At 41.7% G+C, this 17,624-nt stretch overlaps 1 protein-coding gene and 1 long non-coding RNA gene across 2 annotated transcripts in view; both read left to right on the top strand.

Annotated features, from left to right (window-relative positions):
* Positions 1 to 17,624, top strand: part of LOC307214462 — a 240,621-nt gene that overhangs the window by 29,943 nt on the left and 193,054 nt on the right. The gene's annotated exons all lie outside the window — the stretch shown is intronic.
* SCEL (sciellin) overlaps positions 1 to 17,624 on the top strand; it is a 54,087-nt gene that overhangs the window by 11,578 nt on the left and 24,885 nt on the right. The window contains exons 3-11 of the mRNA XM_079972151.1: positions 495 to 612; positions 4,668 to 4,730; positions 5,512 to 5,580; positions 8,841 to 8,909; positions 9,439 to 9,498; positions 11,054 to 11,119; positions 13,501 to 13,554; positions 16,199 to 16,237; positions 16,843 to 16,914. Coding sequence (XP_079828277.1) covers positions 495 to 612; positions 4,668 to 4,730; positions 5,512 to 5,580; positions 8,841 to 8,909; positions 9,439 to 9,498; positions 11,054 to 11,119; positions 13,501 to 13,554; positions 16,199 to 16,237; positions 16,843 to 16,914 — 610 coding nt within the window. The remainder of the gene's footprint in view (positions 1 to 494; positions 613 to 4,667; positions 4,731 to 5,511; positions 5,581 to 8,840; positions 8,910 to 9,438; positions 9,499 to 11,053; positions 11,120 to 13,500; positions 13,555 to 16,198; positions 16,238 to 16,842; positions 16,915 to 17,624) is intronic.

Genomic DNA, 17,624 nt, shown 5'->3' with positions numbered 1-17,624 from the left:
AAAAAAATTAGTTTACTGAAAATTGGGTTGTTGTTTTTAATTATGCATTGGAAAGATAACATCATGATGTTGATCAACATGCTAAGCCTATAGGACTTCATCCTTAGGGCGAACCCTGGTATAGTGTGGCAAGAGATTTCACATGCAGCAGGCTCTGATCCCATGCAAACCTGCCTGGTAGAAAATCTCACTGAACTCAATGGAGCTTGTGTCTCAGTAGAAATGTTCAGGGTTGCACTGTAGGTATTTCTAGCAAAATAGTTAATAGTTGTGTGACATGTAGGCAATAGTCTACCACCCTGATTTCAGCTTTGAGGTGTCTCTGGGAACTTTCCAAGTCTCACACTCCTCCTCTTAATTACTATTTTAAGGTAGATGTTTTATTAGAAACTATAGCACACATCAGTGAAATTTGCAAAGTGAACAATGCAAATATTTGATCAAAAATTACATTTGGTATGTAATTTCTAATTTTCTTGCCTGTGCACTAATAGATACGAAGAATGCTTCCATTGCAATGAAGAGTAGACAACAAGTTATTAATGAGGTCAACAAGAAGAGGACCCTGTTACAAGATAACAGCTGGATAAAGAAAAGACCTGAGGAGGAAAAGTAAGGGGACACACACATTTTGGCTTTTATCTTGTTGTGATCTGCTAATCCAAACCTGGCCCAGCAGCTTGGTATTGTGGCCTGCCAAGAGGCTTGCTGTGGACAAACTTCATGCTTTGTAGTCCTCGTAAGGCACAGCAACTCTTCTTGGTAGGTCTTGCCACTATGAGGCAGTTGTGGAAACTGAAGGACTCTGCTTTCCCACAGCTGCCTAAGTCTCCTCCTGTCCAGGGTTTTCCCCAAGCAATTTGAGACTGCACCTGCATGCCTGCCTTTGCTCCTACTTCATGCCTCTCCTGGTCCTGGGAGACCAGGGAGGAGGGGAGCTTGTCGCAGCAGGAGTGGGAGACACCCTGGCTTCTTCACCAGCCTGACTCATCTCTGCCTCTGGACCTCCCTCCTCTCCTGTTTCTGCTTCTGCACTCCTCTCTGCCGCAGATTCTCCCTGCTCACTAAAACCTGTTACCTCTTCAGCTTCCAACATCTCCTCCTCCCAGTCTCTCTTCTCCTTCTGATCATTCACCATCGTCCCACCCCCAATCTGAAGCCTTCTTCCCTTAGCTGTTCCTCAGCTAGTGCCTCCCACCATTCCTCTGCTTCCAACCAGTCTATGACATCCTGCCTCTGAAAAGGAGTTTCTTTTTTTAAAAATAATATTTATTAAAGTTTCAACCATTACAAAAAGAAAAAATAACATACCACATTAAATATTAAGCAAAAACAAAACAACACGTCGCAATATAAAAAAAGGAAAAAAAAACAGAGAAATAAAACCCATTAAACAAAAACAAAAACACAAAGAAAAATACATCAGATCTCCTCATTACTATTCTTTCATTAACTTATTTTCTTGACCTCCTCACACCTCCCTTTTTTGTATTCTAGGTCGATTATCTATTTCAGCAAGTCCTTTCCCTCTTTTAAAAATTTTGTCCTATAAATTGTCTTAGTTAATGTAGCTTTACTTTTCCTCCTTTCACCAATTAACAGTCAGTTATTACATAACATTTTTTTTAAACCTTATTTTAACGTTAAAACTAAAATCCTTAACTCCTTATAACATTTCTGCTAAATCCATAAAATATCAATCCACCAATTTTCTATCACTCATTAATTTTGCAATATTTCTATATATAAACTTTAAATTTTTCAATCTTCTTCCATCAACTCCTCTCCCTGGTTTTGGATTCTGCCAGTCCTTTCCGTCAATTCCATATAGTCCATCAACCTGGAGATCTTATGTCCAAGGCTCTTAACTCTTTTCCAGGTCCCTTCTGCCGATCTTATTCATATTCTTTAATGCTAGAGAGCAAATCTCGAGAAAACTCCATCTTAACAATATTTTTATTCCTTCTGGACGGTTCAGCCAGATTTCCATAGTTAAGGCTAGGGTCTATAAAGTGTTTCAGGTCGTATTTCAAGATTCTTCCAAATCCAAAGGCCCCCAAAACTTCAATCTCCTCCAAGTCCAAGTCCATGTCCCAAAAGTCAATTAATCCCTGGATAGAGGGATCATTCCGACTTTCCTTCTTCGGTCCAAACCGGGAACCAATCCTCGAAATCTGACTTTTTCTATATTCAATCATAGAAGGCCTCAATTTATAGTCCTCAATTTGCTTCTGTAAAACTAAGAGAGTTTCTAAAACTAAAAGGAGTTTCTAATGATCAATCATGTTTAATAACCACTACTGGGTTGATGCTCCATGAATTTGTCTACCAGCCCACCTTTTCCTCGGTTGTATGGGATCTTTGAATCTTGGTCCTAGACCAAGAATGGGAAACCTGTGGCCTGCCAGATGTTGTTGGACTGCAATCCTCACTTTTCCTGAATGTTGGTCACTGGTTGCCCATCCCTGCCCCAGACCAACAAGTTCTTGCTAAATGACACAGAAAGGAGTTGGCTGCTACAGTAGTTGGGCAGCCAGTTTGCTTCTTCTGAGAGACTTGTCTGTGCTTGCAACTCTTGATGCAGCCATCAGCTTCAGAGAGAGAAGGGATGGAAGGCAGCCCACTAAGGCGTGTGCGTCTGTGTTTCTGTGGTTTTCTGTGTAATCTTAATAAAACTTCTCCCAGGGCTAGGCGCTGCAGATCAAAGGATAAGATCAAAGTACTGCAGGAGATGTTTAAATTAAACACAGGTAGCACAAGAGATAGAAAGATTAAAAATGCTTTAGAGAAAGCTTGTAGTATGTAGCATATTGCGAAGGCATGCAGATGTCAGAGTTTCACTCCAAGTGGCAGGGCACTTAACACTTAAAACAGTAAAAGTAGGAGAGATCTGGGATGCATCTGTGAAATCTCCCTTGTCCAGACAACATCTGTTACATCCAATCCATTGCATATCCAATGGTGAGTCTAACTCTGTGCATTTCAAACTGTGTTCCGGGGAACCCTGGGGTGTCTCATAAATTCTCCAGGCATTCCTCAATGATAAGATCAGTACAGAAAAACAAGCTTACCTGAAAGAGGCTAGCTCACAACTACCCATATTCTAAATCACATTCTCTGTAAACATAGTGTAATGGTGAGGTCCAAATATCCTGGTCAGTACCTTGCATGAACTGACTGTGGACAGTATACACTTCCCACAATTCTCTGCTCTGCACATATAGACTACAGCTACAATATTATAATCAGCAACTGCTGAAATTCCTCCTTTGATGCAACTGCTAAATTTAGTCAAGAGAATCAAAATATTTATTAAATATCTTGAAATGATCACCTTTGTCGTCTCTCAAATCTGGAACAGAATTTTGTTCCATACTCGTTTTTAAGCAAACCGAACTAATTCACACCTCCCAGGCAAATACATGGATTAGCAGCTAATTATCCTTCAGATTTTGCACTTTTCCAAAGTTTCTTAGCTCAAAAAAAATTAACAAAAGGGGGGGGGGGGGATTGCACATGTATATGTTTTGTAATGCATTGATTGAAATAATACATATTTAAATGAGTATTTTGTGATAGCACAAATTTGCAAATTAATGTGAAAATGGGATGGAATGGATTTATAAATGACCACATGCAAAACCAACAGAGACTGGAAACAGACTGACCCATGTACTCCAAATCTGGACATTGTAGATGCAGGAGTTATAGGGCAGATGTGCAGAACTCCTTTGACCAACAGATCTGACTGGAAGGGGTTCCCTCAAGTTTTGAAAATTCAAAAATTACTGGTTTTGCTTTCATAATGGAAGAATAGGGTGTATGGTCATCTAGTTCAGGCATAGGCAAACTCGGCCCTCCAGATGTTTTGGGACTACAACGCCCACCATCCCAAGCTAACAGGACCAGTGATCAGGGATGATGGGAGCTGCAGTCCCAAAACATCTGGAGGGCCGAGTTTGCCTATACCTGATCTAGTTTATAATAGCCAGAAGGTGACAGCTGAAAGGAATCAAACAGTATTTTGCAGAAGAGTTATCTGTAGAGCAAGGGAAAAGTTCAGCAAACAAAGCCTGATGTTTAAAGTATGTGAACTTTGCCACACATGTTGGCATTGGGTCCTTCCATATTTAACTCAAGATGAAGGCCTTAACTCCATTATAAGAATCAATCTTTTGTGCTCTGGCAACAGAATTCATTTATTTGTATTACATTAATAACTTGAAACTCAAGAAAGCTCGATAGCTCCATGATTTGTGCATTGTAGCTTCAGAATTATAACTTCCAAGAAATCATATGGATAGCTATATAAAAGCTGAGTGTATGTTCATATGCTGTAGCTTGTGTGTGTGTGTGTGTGTGTGTGTGTGTGTGTGTCTTGGTGAAAGGTTTATAGCAATTTATGGACCAGAAAGGATCCACACTCGTTCATAAATCGTTGTGTAAAAATGAGGAGCTGCATCTGAACAGCTGCCCAGGGCTTTTATCTGATTACATTACCAATATATGCTACATTTAGAAGTAGAATCAGTAGAAAAGTGTATGGTCCCTTGAGTATTTTCCCTTTGTCAGACTCTTCCTACATTGACACACTTCCTTCAGACAGCATCATTAGTTTATAGGCACTATATAAATGAAAATAATATGAAATATTTGGTTTATTGCAGCGCTGATGAAAACTATGGCAGAGTGGTCCTTAATCAATACAAATCACAAGATGGTTTACACAGGTACAGTAGCCTATTAATCTCTATAAGTTTCCTCCACTTTTTCCCAACTATGGAAAAATATGCAGGCTATGGTTGTTTGTTCTCATTAATAACCTATAGCAGGGCTGAGAAACTTGAGATCTTCTAGGTGTTGTTGTAACTCACATCAGTCCTGATCATTGGCAATGCTGGTTGGGACAGATAGGAGTTGGAGACTAACATCTGAAGAATTTGCTTTATTGGTTCAGCAAAGTCTATGTCTTTGATTGCAATGCAATATTCCCCTTGCAAATTACATACCGGTATATTAGTGACAGAATTCTACATTTCAAGTTAAAAATGTGCTGCATCTACCCATCCACCTCCTCTCATCCACTGCTTTTAAAAATGAGAACAGAAGATGGAAAATGGATTTGTAATACTATATGTGATAACTCCAACAAATTTTTGAAGAGATAGGTAACATAATTAGACAGCTGTGAAAGGATATTGACTATTGAGGATATTGCCATGTATTCACATGACACTAGATTCTGTGGAAGTGTGAAGATAATTTCTCACCTTTTTTCCCCCTTCAATTTAGTCAAGAGAATCAAAATATTTATTAAATATCTTGAAATGATCACCTCAACTGCAGTATTGGAATATTTCAATTTATTTCTTATCTCAAAAGATCAGTTGTTAAATTGCAGAGGTTAATCATCTGACAGATCTAATTTGGATACTTTGGTGACTGAAAATCTTCTTTAAAGTCATTACTATCCCTCAGTTACTATAATTAATTAATCTTTCTTAATGTCAGGAGCACAGATGAAAAGGATGATCAGAAAGCTTTGCTTAGCCGATATAGATCCGATACAACTTTAGACAGGTAAGAGTTTTATATAGATGGCTTTAATGTTTTGTATTATAAAGTTTGGATGCTCTCGGGCTTTTGTACATGGCTACAAAACCCTGCTACACTTATAATGTGATTCAGATGTTATTACTGTGTTGTGGGGAGACTGTGGTTTGGTGTAACAAATAGTGTTTTGGATAGATGAGACCTGGATTCAGACTTCCCCATTCAGCCATGAAACTCATCAAATTACCTTTACAAAGTTGCTGTCACATAGCCTAACCTATCTCACAAGAATAAAATGATATCGTTTTATGTATCCAGAGCTCTTTTGAAGAAGGATGGGGTACACATTTGATAATTAAATTGAATATCTGCCTTAAGACAGTGAAGGGGAACCTGTGGTCTTTCAGATGTTTCTGGCTACAACTCCCATCACCCCTGACTACTGGCCTGGCTAGCTGAGGCTGATGGGAGTTGGAGTTCTGCAGCGTCTGCAGAGCCACAGGTTTCCCATTCTTGTCTTAAGAGACTCTTTGGCTTGGATTCCTCCTGGAATGGGAATTCCCCACCTAGCAATGCTAGTGGAATTCAATCTTTGTGAATTTTAATTCAGCAGAGGTGGCTAACCTGTGGGTTGCATACGGCCCCCTAAGTGAGTTTGCCCAAAGTCTCCCCAAAGTTGTCATAAATTGACTGTTCTTATGGGTCCCACACTGTGAGTCATAATGCTAAAATGTATTTTTTGGGGGGGGGGTTCCCCCAATTTTATTTGTTAATTAATTTAATTTTAAAATTAATTTGAAAAAATATTGACTGCTCCCTTAGGTTCCCCACAAAGCTGTTATGGCCCTCCAATTAATAAATTAATGATGATATTAATAATAACAATAAATATACAGTATCGTAAAATACTCCAGACACAGAGCAGTATATAATACAGTCATACCTTGGACCTCGAATGCCTTGAGAGTCAAATGTTTTGGCTCCCGAACGCCGCAAACCTGGAAGCGACTGTTCTGGTTTGCGAACGTTCTTGGAACCTGAATGTCTGACAGGGCTTTGGAAGCTGTGCTTTGGTTTCTGAACACTTTGGAAGTCGAACGGACTTCCGGAATGGATTCTGTTCGACTTCTGAAGTACGGCTGTACATATTAGCAGAGAACCTGGCATGGAGCTGCCTTTTTTAGTAATATCACTATAGTTATTGTAACACAGGGCCATTCTGCCTGAGGTGTGTAACAGAAGCCACCTCCTCTCATCCACTGTTGCCATTGCACTTCCCCTTCCCCTTCCTGTACTCCCTGCCTCGCTCTGCAAATGGGCCAAGAGGCACTTGGGCGAGAGCCATCTTTTGACTTTAGATTTTCACCTCAATAGAACTTCTAGCTACCACAACAAGGCCCGGCATGCCTTTCTCTGAAGATGGACCCCTCCTCAAAGCCCATTCTCAGACTGAGGCAGGTTGGAGGAGATTAGCCTCACATAATTTTCACAGAGATCCATTTTGCCGTGAGGGAGGGAGGGGCAGCAGTGGCGTAGCGTGGGTTGTCAGCACCCGGGGCAAGGCAAATAATTTGCGCCCCCTAACCCGTGGATTTGCGCCCCCTAACCCTATCCCCCAGATGTTGCACCCGGTGCGGCCGGCCCTCCTGCACCCCCCACGCTGCGCCACTGAGGGGCAGGAAGACACCGTGTTGCTGTTCTCCTGAGGCAATAGTCTCATTTTGCTTCAGTGGGATGACTCTGTGGTAACATGTAGCTCAGCTTTTAATAAAAGTCTGTTTGAAAAGAGAAAGTTGAATGAGTTGGATACCCTTGGTTGGTTCATTATTAGGCAGTGAAATTTCAGCATATAGTCATAATCATAATAAGACATCGAGTGAGTTAATTGACTACCACTAGTTTCTGCAGTGAATGCTACCCTGGATAAAGTAAAATCATATTATAAAGACCAGCTCAGATTGTCCTTTAGTTGATTGCTTACACAGTGTCTCGCATCACATCAAATATAACTAGATGATGGGCAAGATGGTAAATTACAGAGCTCTTGTGAACTCCAGAGATCTTTGGGATTCCTGTGTGTCTTGTAACAACCCCCAGGACTTTTCTTAAGGACATTCCTCCTCAAAACCAGCCTGCTGCCTTCACAGCAAGCATTTTCTCACAGGAGAGATGTGGTCATGTGTTTGCTGATGATGAAACATCAACTAGGTTTCCTCAGCTAGGTGCAGCAACCTCCTCTACCTTACAGAACTGTATGAAGAAGTGACATAGAGAAAACCACAGGATATTGCCTACGTATAGAAGTACAAGGAATCATAACTGCCCCCAGTCTCCCTTTCACTGGAGTTGTGCTTCCGAAATTCCTCAAACCCATATGGGGGCATAACAGTCAAATAAAAGGCCTTTTTGAGTAAAATCCCGCTTCATAGGTCCAAAGCTCATAAGATGCAAAATGCCCACTCAGCTTACGCTTTTGTAGCACAACAATTGGTTTGTGAGCCCCAATATGCCCTCAGATCTGTTGCATTGCCTCCATGTTGCTCAATCTTCAGCATGAGATCCTCCAGAAGCGCCACTTTGTGGCAGATATAAATGGCATTGCTACCTTAAATGGTTAATTCAGCTCCGACAGCAGGAGCCTTCCATTTAAGTGGAAGTCAGGAAAAGGTTTTCCAGCAGTGACTTTGAAATCCATAAAGGCCAGGAAAGGGCTTGTGCTTTTTCTTTAATGTAAATCTAATGGCTTAATGAAATCAATGGTAAGCACAGCTACCCTGGCCTCCTCGGTTTGATGCAATGGCTGTGCTCCACAAGGAATTATACACAATGGGCAACTTCAAATCATATTGATCTCCAGAAACACTTGGTGGTGGGGGGTGAGCAACAATATATAGGGAGTGACAGTGAGCTGTTTCGACTGAAGACGCTTTTTAGTTCTTTATTAAGGGGCTTCTCAAAGGATTTGCTGTTTTTCACTACTCGTTTAAAAAAGAGTGTGTAATAATCTCTGGACATTTAATAATTCATTGGTTTTCTAAGACTTAATTAAAATACTCTTTCAGCAAGCCGAAAAACTTTTTAAAACTAATAAGCACTAACGTTATATTGAGTCAGCTAGTATGCTGGTCTCATTATCACTGTAGAAGTGTGTGGCGAAGCTACGGGAAGCTTTTTCTGCCTTGCTAGGAAATATTAGATGTTGACATTTTAATTCAGGCAATCTTTTTCTTTTTTTAAGAAAAGCTAATCTCTACTGTTGGTGAAAGTTCGTTTTGCTATTTATTTAGGATTCCTGGCAACAGTGATGCTGACAAAGCAAATAAGCTTTGCACCTTGGATGGCAAGCCAAGTAGCAGGTATGTGTAAGCCGTGCTTCATAGTCCTCTGTTTAGGGTGCCCATCAGGTTTAGTACAAATCAAGTGGGTGGATCTCTATAGGAATCCTTCCTTCCTGGGAGCCACTGGTGCTGGTGTAGGACCTAGCAGATCACATACCTTACTGTAGATCTAGGATACAGATCTTCAGAAATTATTGATATACCATTGGAGCTGGCCATGGAGGAAGCCTTAAGGATGAATCACACCTTGTGTAAGAGCAAAACTCTTGATTCTAAGCATCACTTGTCAGTGCTTTGTACACAAACCATAGTGGCCACATTCAGATCGAATGGTTTATTGTTAGAAGCCCAAGCGAGCAGTCCATCCCGCTCTCCTCTTTTAGTGCAGATGTGAGGAGTAAAAAGTGAAAAACAACAACAACCTTTACAGTACTTCTGTTTTTGATTAAAAATGGTTTGTCGTCCCTAACCATTGAAAAAGTAGTTATCCTTAAGTATGGTTAACTGAAACAACCAAACTTTAAACTTTGCTTTATGATTTTTCCAGGAAGGAGCTTGATGCATCTATCAACACTGGCAACGCCACATCGCCTGTGAAGAAGAAAAGGTATTCAAGACCTTCTTCATTTTTACTGTAGATATCAACGTTTTTGCAAAAGCTATCTATCTAATATAGAAATTGCTTCTAATAATTACTCCAACTGAGAGTGGAGCCCTCATAATCCCCTGGTGTTGATGTCTTGGGGAAGGGGTTAGGATGGCGTACTGTTGCCCGTTTGCCAACCCCCACCAACACAGTAGAAAATCGCTGTGGGAGACCTGTGGCAGAAGTCCCAAGCTCCCACCAGCGGTTCTCCCATTGAGGATAACCAGCAGAAAGGATATTGGGAGCAGCAGCAGCAGGGCACCAGAGGCTTTGCATCAGCCGGATTTGAAGACCCACATATCCCTTGAAGGGTCTAGTCCTCAGGCCTTTCAGCTGCACCAGTCTGGAGCTAAAGTAGTAGGAAAAGAAATGGCTACTCCACTCACCTTTCAGCAGGAACTGGCAGGACTTTGGGTGCTGTGGCAAATCTGTGCCTCCCCAACCCCTCATTAGGACGGCTCTGCTCATCCTTTAAAAGAGAAATTTAAGTGAAACATACAAGTAAAAGATGGATTTGAAGAGCACTTACACTGAGGAAACCTCAGTGAGACTAAGTACAGTGGCACCTCGGGTTACATATGCTTCAGGTTACATACACTTCAGGTTACAGACTCCGCTAACCCAGAAATAGTGCTTCAGGTTAAGAACTTTGCTTCAGGATGAGAACAGAAATCGTGCTCTGGCAGCGCGGCGGCAGCAGGAGGCCCGATTAGCTAAAGTGGTGCTTCAGGTTAAGAACAGTTTCAGGTTAAGTACGGACCTCCGGAACGAATTAAGTACTTAACCTGAGGTACCGCTGTAGTAGTGACTCAATAGTGTTGCTCCCTATGCTACTCTATACTTGGCAAATGTTTTTTTGGATCTTGTAAAACATGGGGGATGGGAGAGAATGGGACTCTCTTACAGCCAAGGATAGTTCCAGGCTGATCTGAGTTAGTAACACAATTTTTTTTTCATATGTCAGGCATAGGGCAGATAGTCTTTTAGGTATTTAATAGTTTGAAAGGTGGTTCCCCCCCCCCCCTCCTGGAGGTGAGAATGTGATTAGTAGCTGCTTCCATTTGCAGGAAAATTATAGCTACGGTATGTTCTTTCCCACTCTTGCCATCTGAAGTTAGCTGGGATTGAACCTAAAATCTTCTGCAAGCAAAGGTTGGGAAAGTCATTCTAGGAATCTCTGCATACACAAACAAGCAATAGCTATGGTGTTTCCTCTGTTCTTAAGAGAAGTAGCAGCCTTATTCCTGAGATAGGAAACATTAGACACATCAAAAAATAAATTTATTCCCATAAATTCTCAGTGGGGAGACAAAAATGCGGAATTATACAGTGACAGCTTTGCAGTTCGTATTAATGAACATCACTATAAGCAAGATCAAGCCACAGTTGAGTGCTTAATTTTAATTAGGATTTAAACAATGGGATTTAAGTTGATAACAGGCAGCATAAACTTCTTAGACTTTGGGTCCAAATACAAAAGACCTGTAATATGAACTATATGGTTGTACATTATTAGGCAGTCATGGATGCCTCCCCCAGTCTCCAGTCAGAAGGTCACCGTAGATGATGAACAACACAAAAGGTAAGAATTTGAATTTTATCCAAGTTATGTTCAGCTCCTAAATGTTAGGAAATGCTTCAAAAGAATTTCTCTTTGGTTGTTATGTTGACAGCTTTGGTTGAGTTTTTGAGGAATATCTAGCCCACATCATTGTTCTAATTTTAGATACAAACTTGAAAAAATCTGTGACAGTGTAATCCTATGCATCTTTGCTCAAAAGAAAGTCCCATTAATTCTGTTCAGAATTGCATCCTGAAACATTCTAAGCTTGTCTGCCATGGTGAGAGCCTCTGGGTAGCTAAACACTGTGGGATAAAAATGACAAATTAAATAAAATACATATCTTGTGTAAGATCCAGGCAAAGCTAAGCCCTAGTAACCCAGACTGCGTGTGCAGCTAAGCCAAACCATAGCTGGGTGCAAACAAGTCAGCTTGCAGATTCCTGGAATGAAGACAATGGCTGCTATGCTCTATGGTTTGTCTTAGCATTATGTCCAAACCTGGGCTCATGGTTTATCTCACTCTAAACAAACCACAAGCTGTAACCAAGGTTTGTTTTTACTACTCATGGTTTATTTGGGGATTCTAAACCACAAGTCTGGGTTCATATGTAATATGAAGCCAAACAATGGTTTGGCCAAATTAGCATGTTGGTAGCAAAAGCTGTGGGAACCCACACATTTGCTAAGCGATGGTTTGGCTGACGGTTATGTGTGATTTCAAGAGAGCTCATGTTTTCCTTTCCCACTGAAATCAATTAGACTTTGGAATTTTAAACCTCTGTGCATTTACTTGGGAGTAACCTTATTGAAAATTTGAGTAGAAATGTTTATGACTGTGGTGTAAAGTGGTTTGGGCTTTGGTTTGGCTGGTTTTGAATGCTATCATGACGTTGACTCAATGTGTAATACACCCTTATGGACAGATATAAGGAGCTGCCTTACATGCAGTCAGTCCAATGGCTCGTCTAGGCAAGCACTTTCTCCTTTGACTGTACGTTGCTCTATAGGATTCTGGGGTCTTTCCCCAGTCCTGCTATTGGAGACCTTTTAGCTGCAGATGCAAATGACTGGACCTGAGACTCACTGTATGCATGAAAAGGAAGTGCTCTGCCACAACGTATGGCATCCATGCTACCTGAAAAGAATATTTTAGCTTGCAAGAACGCACACAGAGAAACACAACCTTGAAAGTAAAGTGATCTTCAATGTGAATTGCTGGTGTGTGGACTTGAGGCGTTGTGGTTTCTTCACCACATAGCCATGTCATTGTTTTTCAGCGTGGGTAAACATTTTCCTGCACATCAGCAGAATAATTCTTGTAAGCCTTGGCAGTGCATGGTAAAATATCTCCCTCTATTGAAAAAACTGAGCTCTTCACCATCTGCCCAGGGACAGACCACATTCACTCAACCATTGCTTCTGTCCTCTTTCTCATGGAAATTTAGTGCTCATTTCTATGTTTTTTCACTTCCAGAAAAATAAACCTGTTTGTATGAATTGCAAAAATCATGGGAGTTTTGCATTTTAATTTCATCGGGGCATACAGATATTTCCTGCAATTTTAAATGTCGTGCTGTGGGTTAAACCACAGAGCCTAGGACTTGCTGATCAGAAGGTCAGTGGTTCAAATCCCTGTGACGGGGTGAGCTCCTGCCCACCTAGCAGTTCGAAAGCACATCAAAGTACAAGTAGATAACTAGGTACTACTCCGGCGGAAAGGTAAACGGCATTTCCATGCGCTGCTCTGGTTTGCCAGAAAGTGACTTAGTCATGCTGGCCACATGACCCGGAAGCTGTACGCCGGCTCCCTCGGCCAATAAAGCGAGATGAGCGCCGCAACCCCAGAGTTGTCCACAACTGAACCTAACGGTCAGGGGTCTCTTTCCCTTTACCTATGACATGGCGATACATTGATCAAAAAGTTGCTGTTCCACAATTCAATAGGTAATGCAGTATAAAAGGAACAATAGAAACAATGCAATAATATCTGAATGCACTCACATGTACCTGTACTCCCATTTTCTGTTGGTTCAGGGATATATAGAGAGAGGGAAGGAGGGAGAGAATATTCCTGGATGCCAAGATCCAAGTTTGGGGCAAGTACCCTTTAGTGAGAGAACACCAGCAGAGATTCAAAATAAAAATATATGCAGCAAGGTTAAGTGTGGAAATATAGGGTGCTGGACCTTTAAAATAAGCCCTTTAAAGTGAGTTCCAAAGTTTCTCTCTTCCCATGACATAGAAAAAAGACCACACGTTAGAGTTACAAACTGCCCCAAAATAAGATTCATGTGCTTCAAAAAGCTACACAAGCAGCAGTGCTTTTTTCTGGGGGTACACATTTTAAATACGCATGTTCACCACACAGATTAATTCAGCATTTTTGTTCCATCACTCAGGCATTCCTGGGCCTCACAAAATACAACAACAGCTGTAGCCACCAGTAACAAACTGTAAGTATATAGTGCTTATTGGATCATTCTTTTTTTAAAGAACATAATGCGGGACTTCTTCATATGTTACATTTTCATGTGTCTCACTTGTTAAGTGTGTGCATCTAGGCGGCGCTGTGGGTTAAACCATAGAGCCTAGGACTTGCCGATCAGAAGGTTGGCGGTTCGAATCCCTGCGATGGGGTGAGCTCCTGTCACTTGGTCCCTGTTCCTACCAACCTAGCAGTCTGAAAGCACATCAAAGTGCAAGTAGATAAATAGGTACCACTCTGGCGGGAAGGTAAACAGCATTTCCGTGTGCTGCTCTGGTTTGCCAGAAGCGGCTTAGTCATGCTGGCCACATGACCCGGAAGCTGTCTGCGGACAAACGCTGGCTCCCTCGGCCAATAAAGCGAGATGAGTACCGCAACCCCAGAGTCGGCCACGACTGGACCCGATGGTCAGGGGTCCCTTTGCCTCTACCTTTATCTAATAATGTAAGGTGTGAATGAGTCTCAGTCAGAGCATGAGACTCTTAATCTCAGAGATGTGGATTCAAGCCCCATGTAGGGCAAAAGATTCCTGCCCTGCAGGGCTTTGGACTAGATGACCCTCCTGGTCCCTTCCAACTCTTCAATTCTAAAATTCCATGAAATGTTCGTTTGCAAACATGTAGATCATTCAAGCCTATTTAGGGAGACTAAGTGGTTTTCATTCCCTCATTGAGTTCACACTTGGTGGCATTCCTGTCTTTGCTGCCATGTCATCTATGAAATAGATGGACTTTGAATGACTTTGAGCATTAATGATATGTGCAAATAGAGAAGGCTTGAATGAGAGTGAGTCAAGGCAAGAGAAAGCTCATCACGTAAGGTCATTCAAAGGAGAGATGCACAGATCCTCCTTACCTGTAAGCTAGGTGGATGCTGAGGCTCTTTGAGCCTGACACTGTCTACACAATATAATAATACAATCTATTGCCTTTTAAAATAGGGGTGCCTTGTTTTTGTTTGTTATTATGCTATATGTTTTTTGTGCTTTTATATTGTAAACTGTGATCCTTGGGTGAACGATGGTATAGAAATCTTCTTCTTCTTAATAAACTATTGTTTTCATACTAACCCATGTCCCCTTGATGCTTTGTAAATAGATGTTATAAATAACCCATAAGACTCCAGCCATCCCTAACTCTGAAAAAGATTTCCCTGAACTTATTCTCCACCAGACAAAATGGAGAAAAGTAGCATCTACTTTCTGATACCCCCAAATATAATTTATTTTACTATTATTTCCATTATCTTCCTTTCTTTCCCGGCTTTCACCATAAGATTCCAACACTTTAAAAAATAATAATATTAAAATCATTTAAAAACAAACTACAATGAAGAGAATGTAAGGTAAAGGTACCCCTGCCCGTACGGGCCAGTCGTGTCCGACTCTAGGGTTGTGCACCCATCTCACTTAAGAGGCCGGGGCCAGCGCTGTCCGGAGACACTTCCGGGTCACGTGGCCAGCGTGATGAAGCTGCTCTGGCGAGCCAGCACCAGCGCAGCACACGGAAAGGCCGTTTACCTTCCCGCTAGAAAGCGGTACCTATTTATCTACTTGCACTTGGGGGTGCTTTCGAACTGCTAGGTGGGCAGGAGCTGGGACCGAAAGACGGGAGCTCATCCCGCCGCGGGGATTCGAACCGCCAACCATGCAATCGGCAAGCCCTAGGCACTGAGGTTTTACCCACAGCACCACCCGCGTCCCAAGAAGAAAATGTAGTGGCTCCTAAAAATCTCTATCTCAGTTGTCAACTGCCTGTGTTAAATAGGTGTGTTCTTTTGCTTCCCTCTGTGGGGAGGAAATCCCACAATTTAGGGGGCTAACCCAGAGAATGCCCTGGCTCCCCCACCCAAATTTCTGAGAGCATTGGAAACTACCAAGAGGGCCATGTTATAGGCATGCCTTTTCCTCCCCGTAGGAGTATTAAAAGTGCTCAAAGCTTGGGTTTTATTCCTCAGATTTTCATTCTGGGTTACATTTGCTTACATTCTTCCAGAGACGATCAGCAGGGGCAGCCAGCAGGGATGCAATTAAAAAAACACTTATTTTCTGAGGGATGTCAGAGATATGATTCGTAATTTCTGTGCTTTGCGACCATATGGGTATGAGATACTACCCCATAGTAGAAAATGTAGGCCTTCCTTGTTATCAGGTTCTGGGTTGCATCTATTGACAGACTGCACCGCAAGAAAAAAATCAAGATTCCCATTGCTGTTCAGTTCAGTCCTGGAATTACTCCATGTTGTGATGGTCCCTGCCTGAAAAGGGAATTTGGAAAGTATCCATTACAGTGGTACCTCGGGTTACATACACTTCAGGTTACATACACTTCAGGTTACAGACTCCGCTAACCCAGAAATAGTACCTCGGGTTAAGAACTTTGCTTCAGGATGAGAACAGAAATCATGCTCCAGCGGCATCACGGCAGCAGGAGGCCCCATTAGCTAAAGTGGTGCTGCAGGTTAAGAACAGTTTCAGGTTAAGAACGGACCTCTGGAACGAATTAAGTACGTAACCAGAGGTACCACTGTATATAATCATAGAAATCATAAAGTATATATGATTTCTAACCAGAGGTTTGTTTGTTTGTCTATCTGTTTGTTTGTTGCTTCAGAGTTTCAACTACTTCAAACAAAGGAGGAGGACCAAAGATGTATGTATTTTCATTTCTAGTATTTAGACTTTAAACTTGGAAATAGTGTACAGGCCAGCACCTGTTATTTATAGTTTATTTCATAGTTATCCAAAGAAAGAGAAAAGAAAAGAAAGACAACCATTACTTTGCAAGGGTATTGAGAAGACTGGCCTACTTTGTGGGGGCATGTGGTGGCTGAAGATTCTGTTGGTCATCTTTTGGCTTCGCTGATCAAATTGTGAATCACAGAAAAAGTAGCAGCAATGTTTGAGATGGGGACAGCATTTACTGCCATTACCATGTTGACATTTTTGTGTGTGTTCCTCTAAAAGCTTTGGCCTTCCAGATGTGGTTGGATTCCAACTCCTTAGTAGGTTATTGTATTTTAGTGTTTTGATGGAAGCCACCAGAGTGGCTGGGGAAACCCAGCCAGATGGGCAGGGGATAAATAATAAATTATTATTATTATTATTATTATTATTATTATTATTATTATTATTACAGCCCCAACCAGCATAGGTTGGTGGGAATTATAGCCCAACAATATCTGGAGGAGCACAGGTTCCTCACACCCTTCAGTGTGGTGTCCTGCAAAAAAATGAATTTTCCTTTTTATTCTGCAGGACTATCTATTCATCGGAACCAGTTACACCTCCAAAGTCAAATGTTGCTGTGAGCGATCCAGCCAGAACTAGGTAACATAAAGTGATGTGATTAATGATTGGTGTTTTATGCGATGACATGATAACCAATGATGGTTGCTACTGGGTGCAAAGCAAAACACTTATAAGCCCCGCTGATTTCAGTGGAAGAGATGTAAGTCAGGAAAGTCGCAGCAACAGCATTGAAATGTTTTATACATCCCCTGTGACCTGTGCCTCCAAAATCCAGGGCAAACTTCATGTAAGAAAATTGCAGCAAAACCTTATTCTGCTTCTTCTACGCCAGGCACAGGCAAACTCGGCCCTCCAGATGTTTTGGTACTACGACTCCCATCATCCCTGACCACTGGTCCTGTTAGCTAGGGGTGATGGGAGTTGTAGTCCCAAAACATCTGGAGGGCCGAGTTTGCCTATGCCTGTTCTAGGCAAAGTAGCTTTTAGAGGGGGGATTTGGCAAAAGAAAAACAGTGGGAGGGAGAAAGTGCATAACCCTTACCTTATCCAGTTATAACTCACGTCCTGGGGATACCTTGCAAACATGCAGCTGGAACACCATGTGGGAAGGGGTCAATTGGGGACATTTCCAGTGTGAAAGCAGTGGTGGGAAAAAGGGTGAAGTTTCCCTTTCTCCAGTACTTCACCCATGAAAGTGGTTTGCTTCTGAAGGTGCTTTCCCTGGAAGGAACCCTTGGGATTTGATTCTGCCCCTTTCGGTGTAATTTGTAGTTCAATATTCGGCTTTG

The sequence above is a fragment of the Podarcis cretensis genome (genome assembly GCF_951804945.1).
Source record: "Podarcis cretensis genome assembly, chromosome: 4".
Taxonomy (NCBI): domain Eukaryota; kingdom Metazoa; phylum Chordata; class Lepidosauria; order Squamata; family Lacertidae; genus Podarcis; species Podarcis cretensis.
The sequence above is the reverse complement of the archived record's forward strand: the minus strand, read 5'-3'. Positions and strand labels throughout refer to the sequence as shown.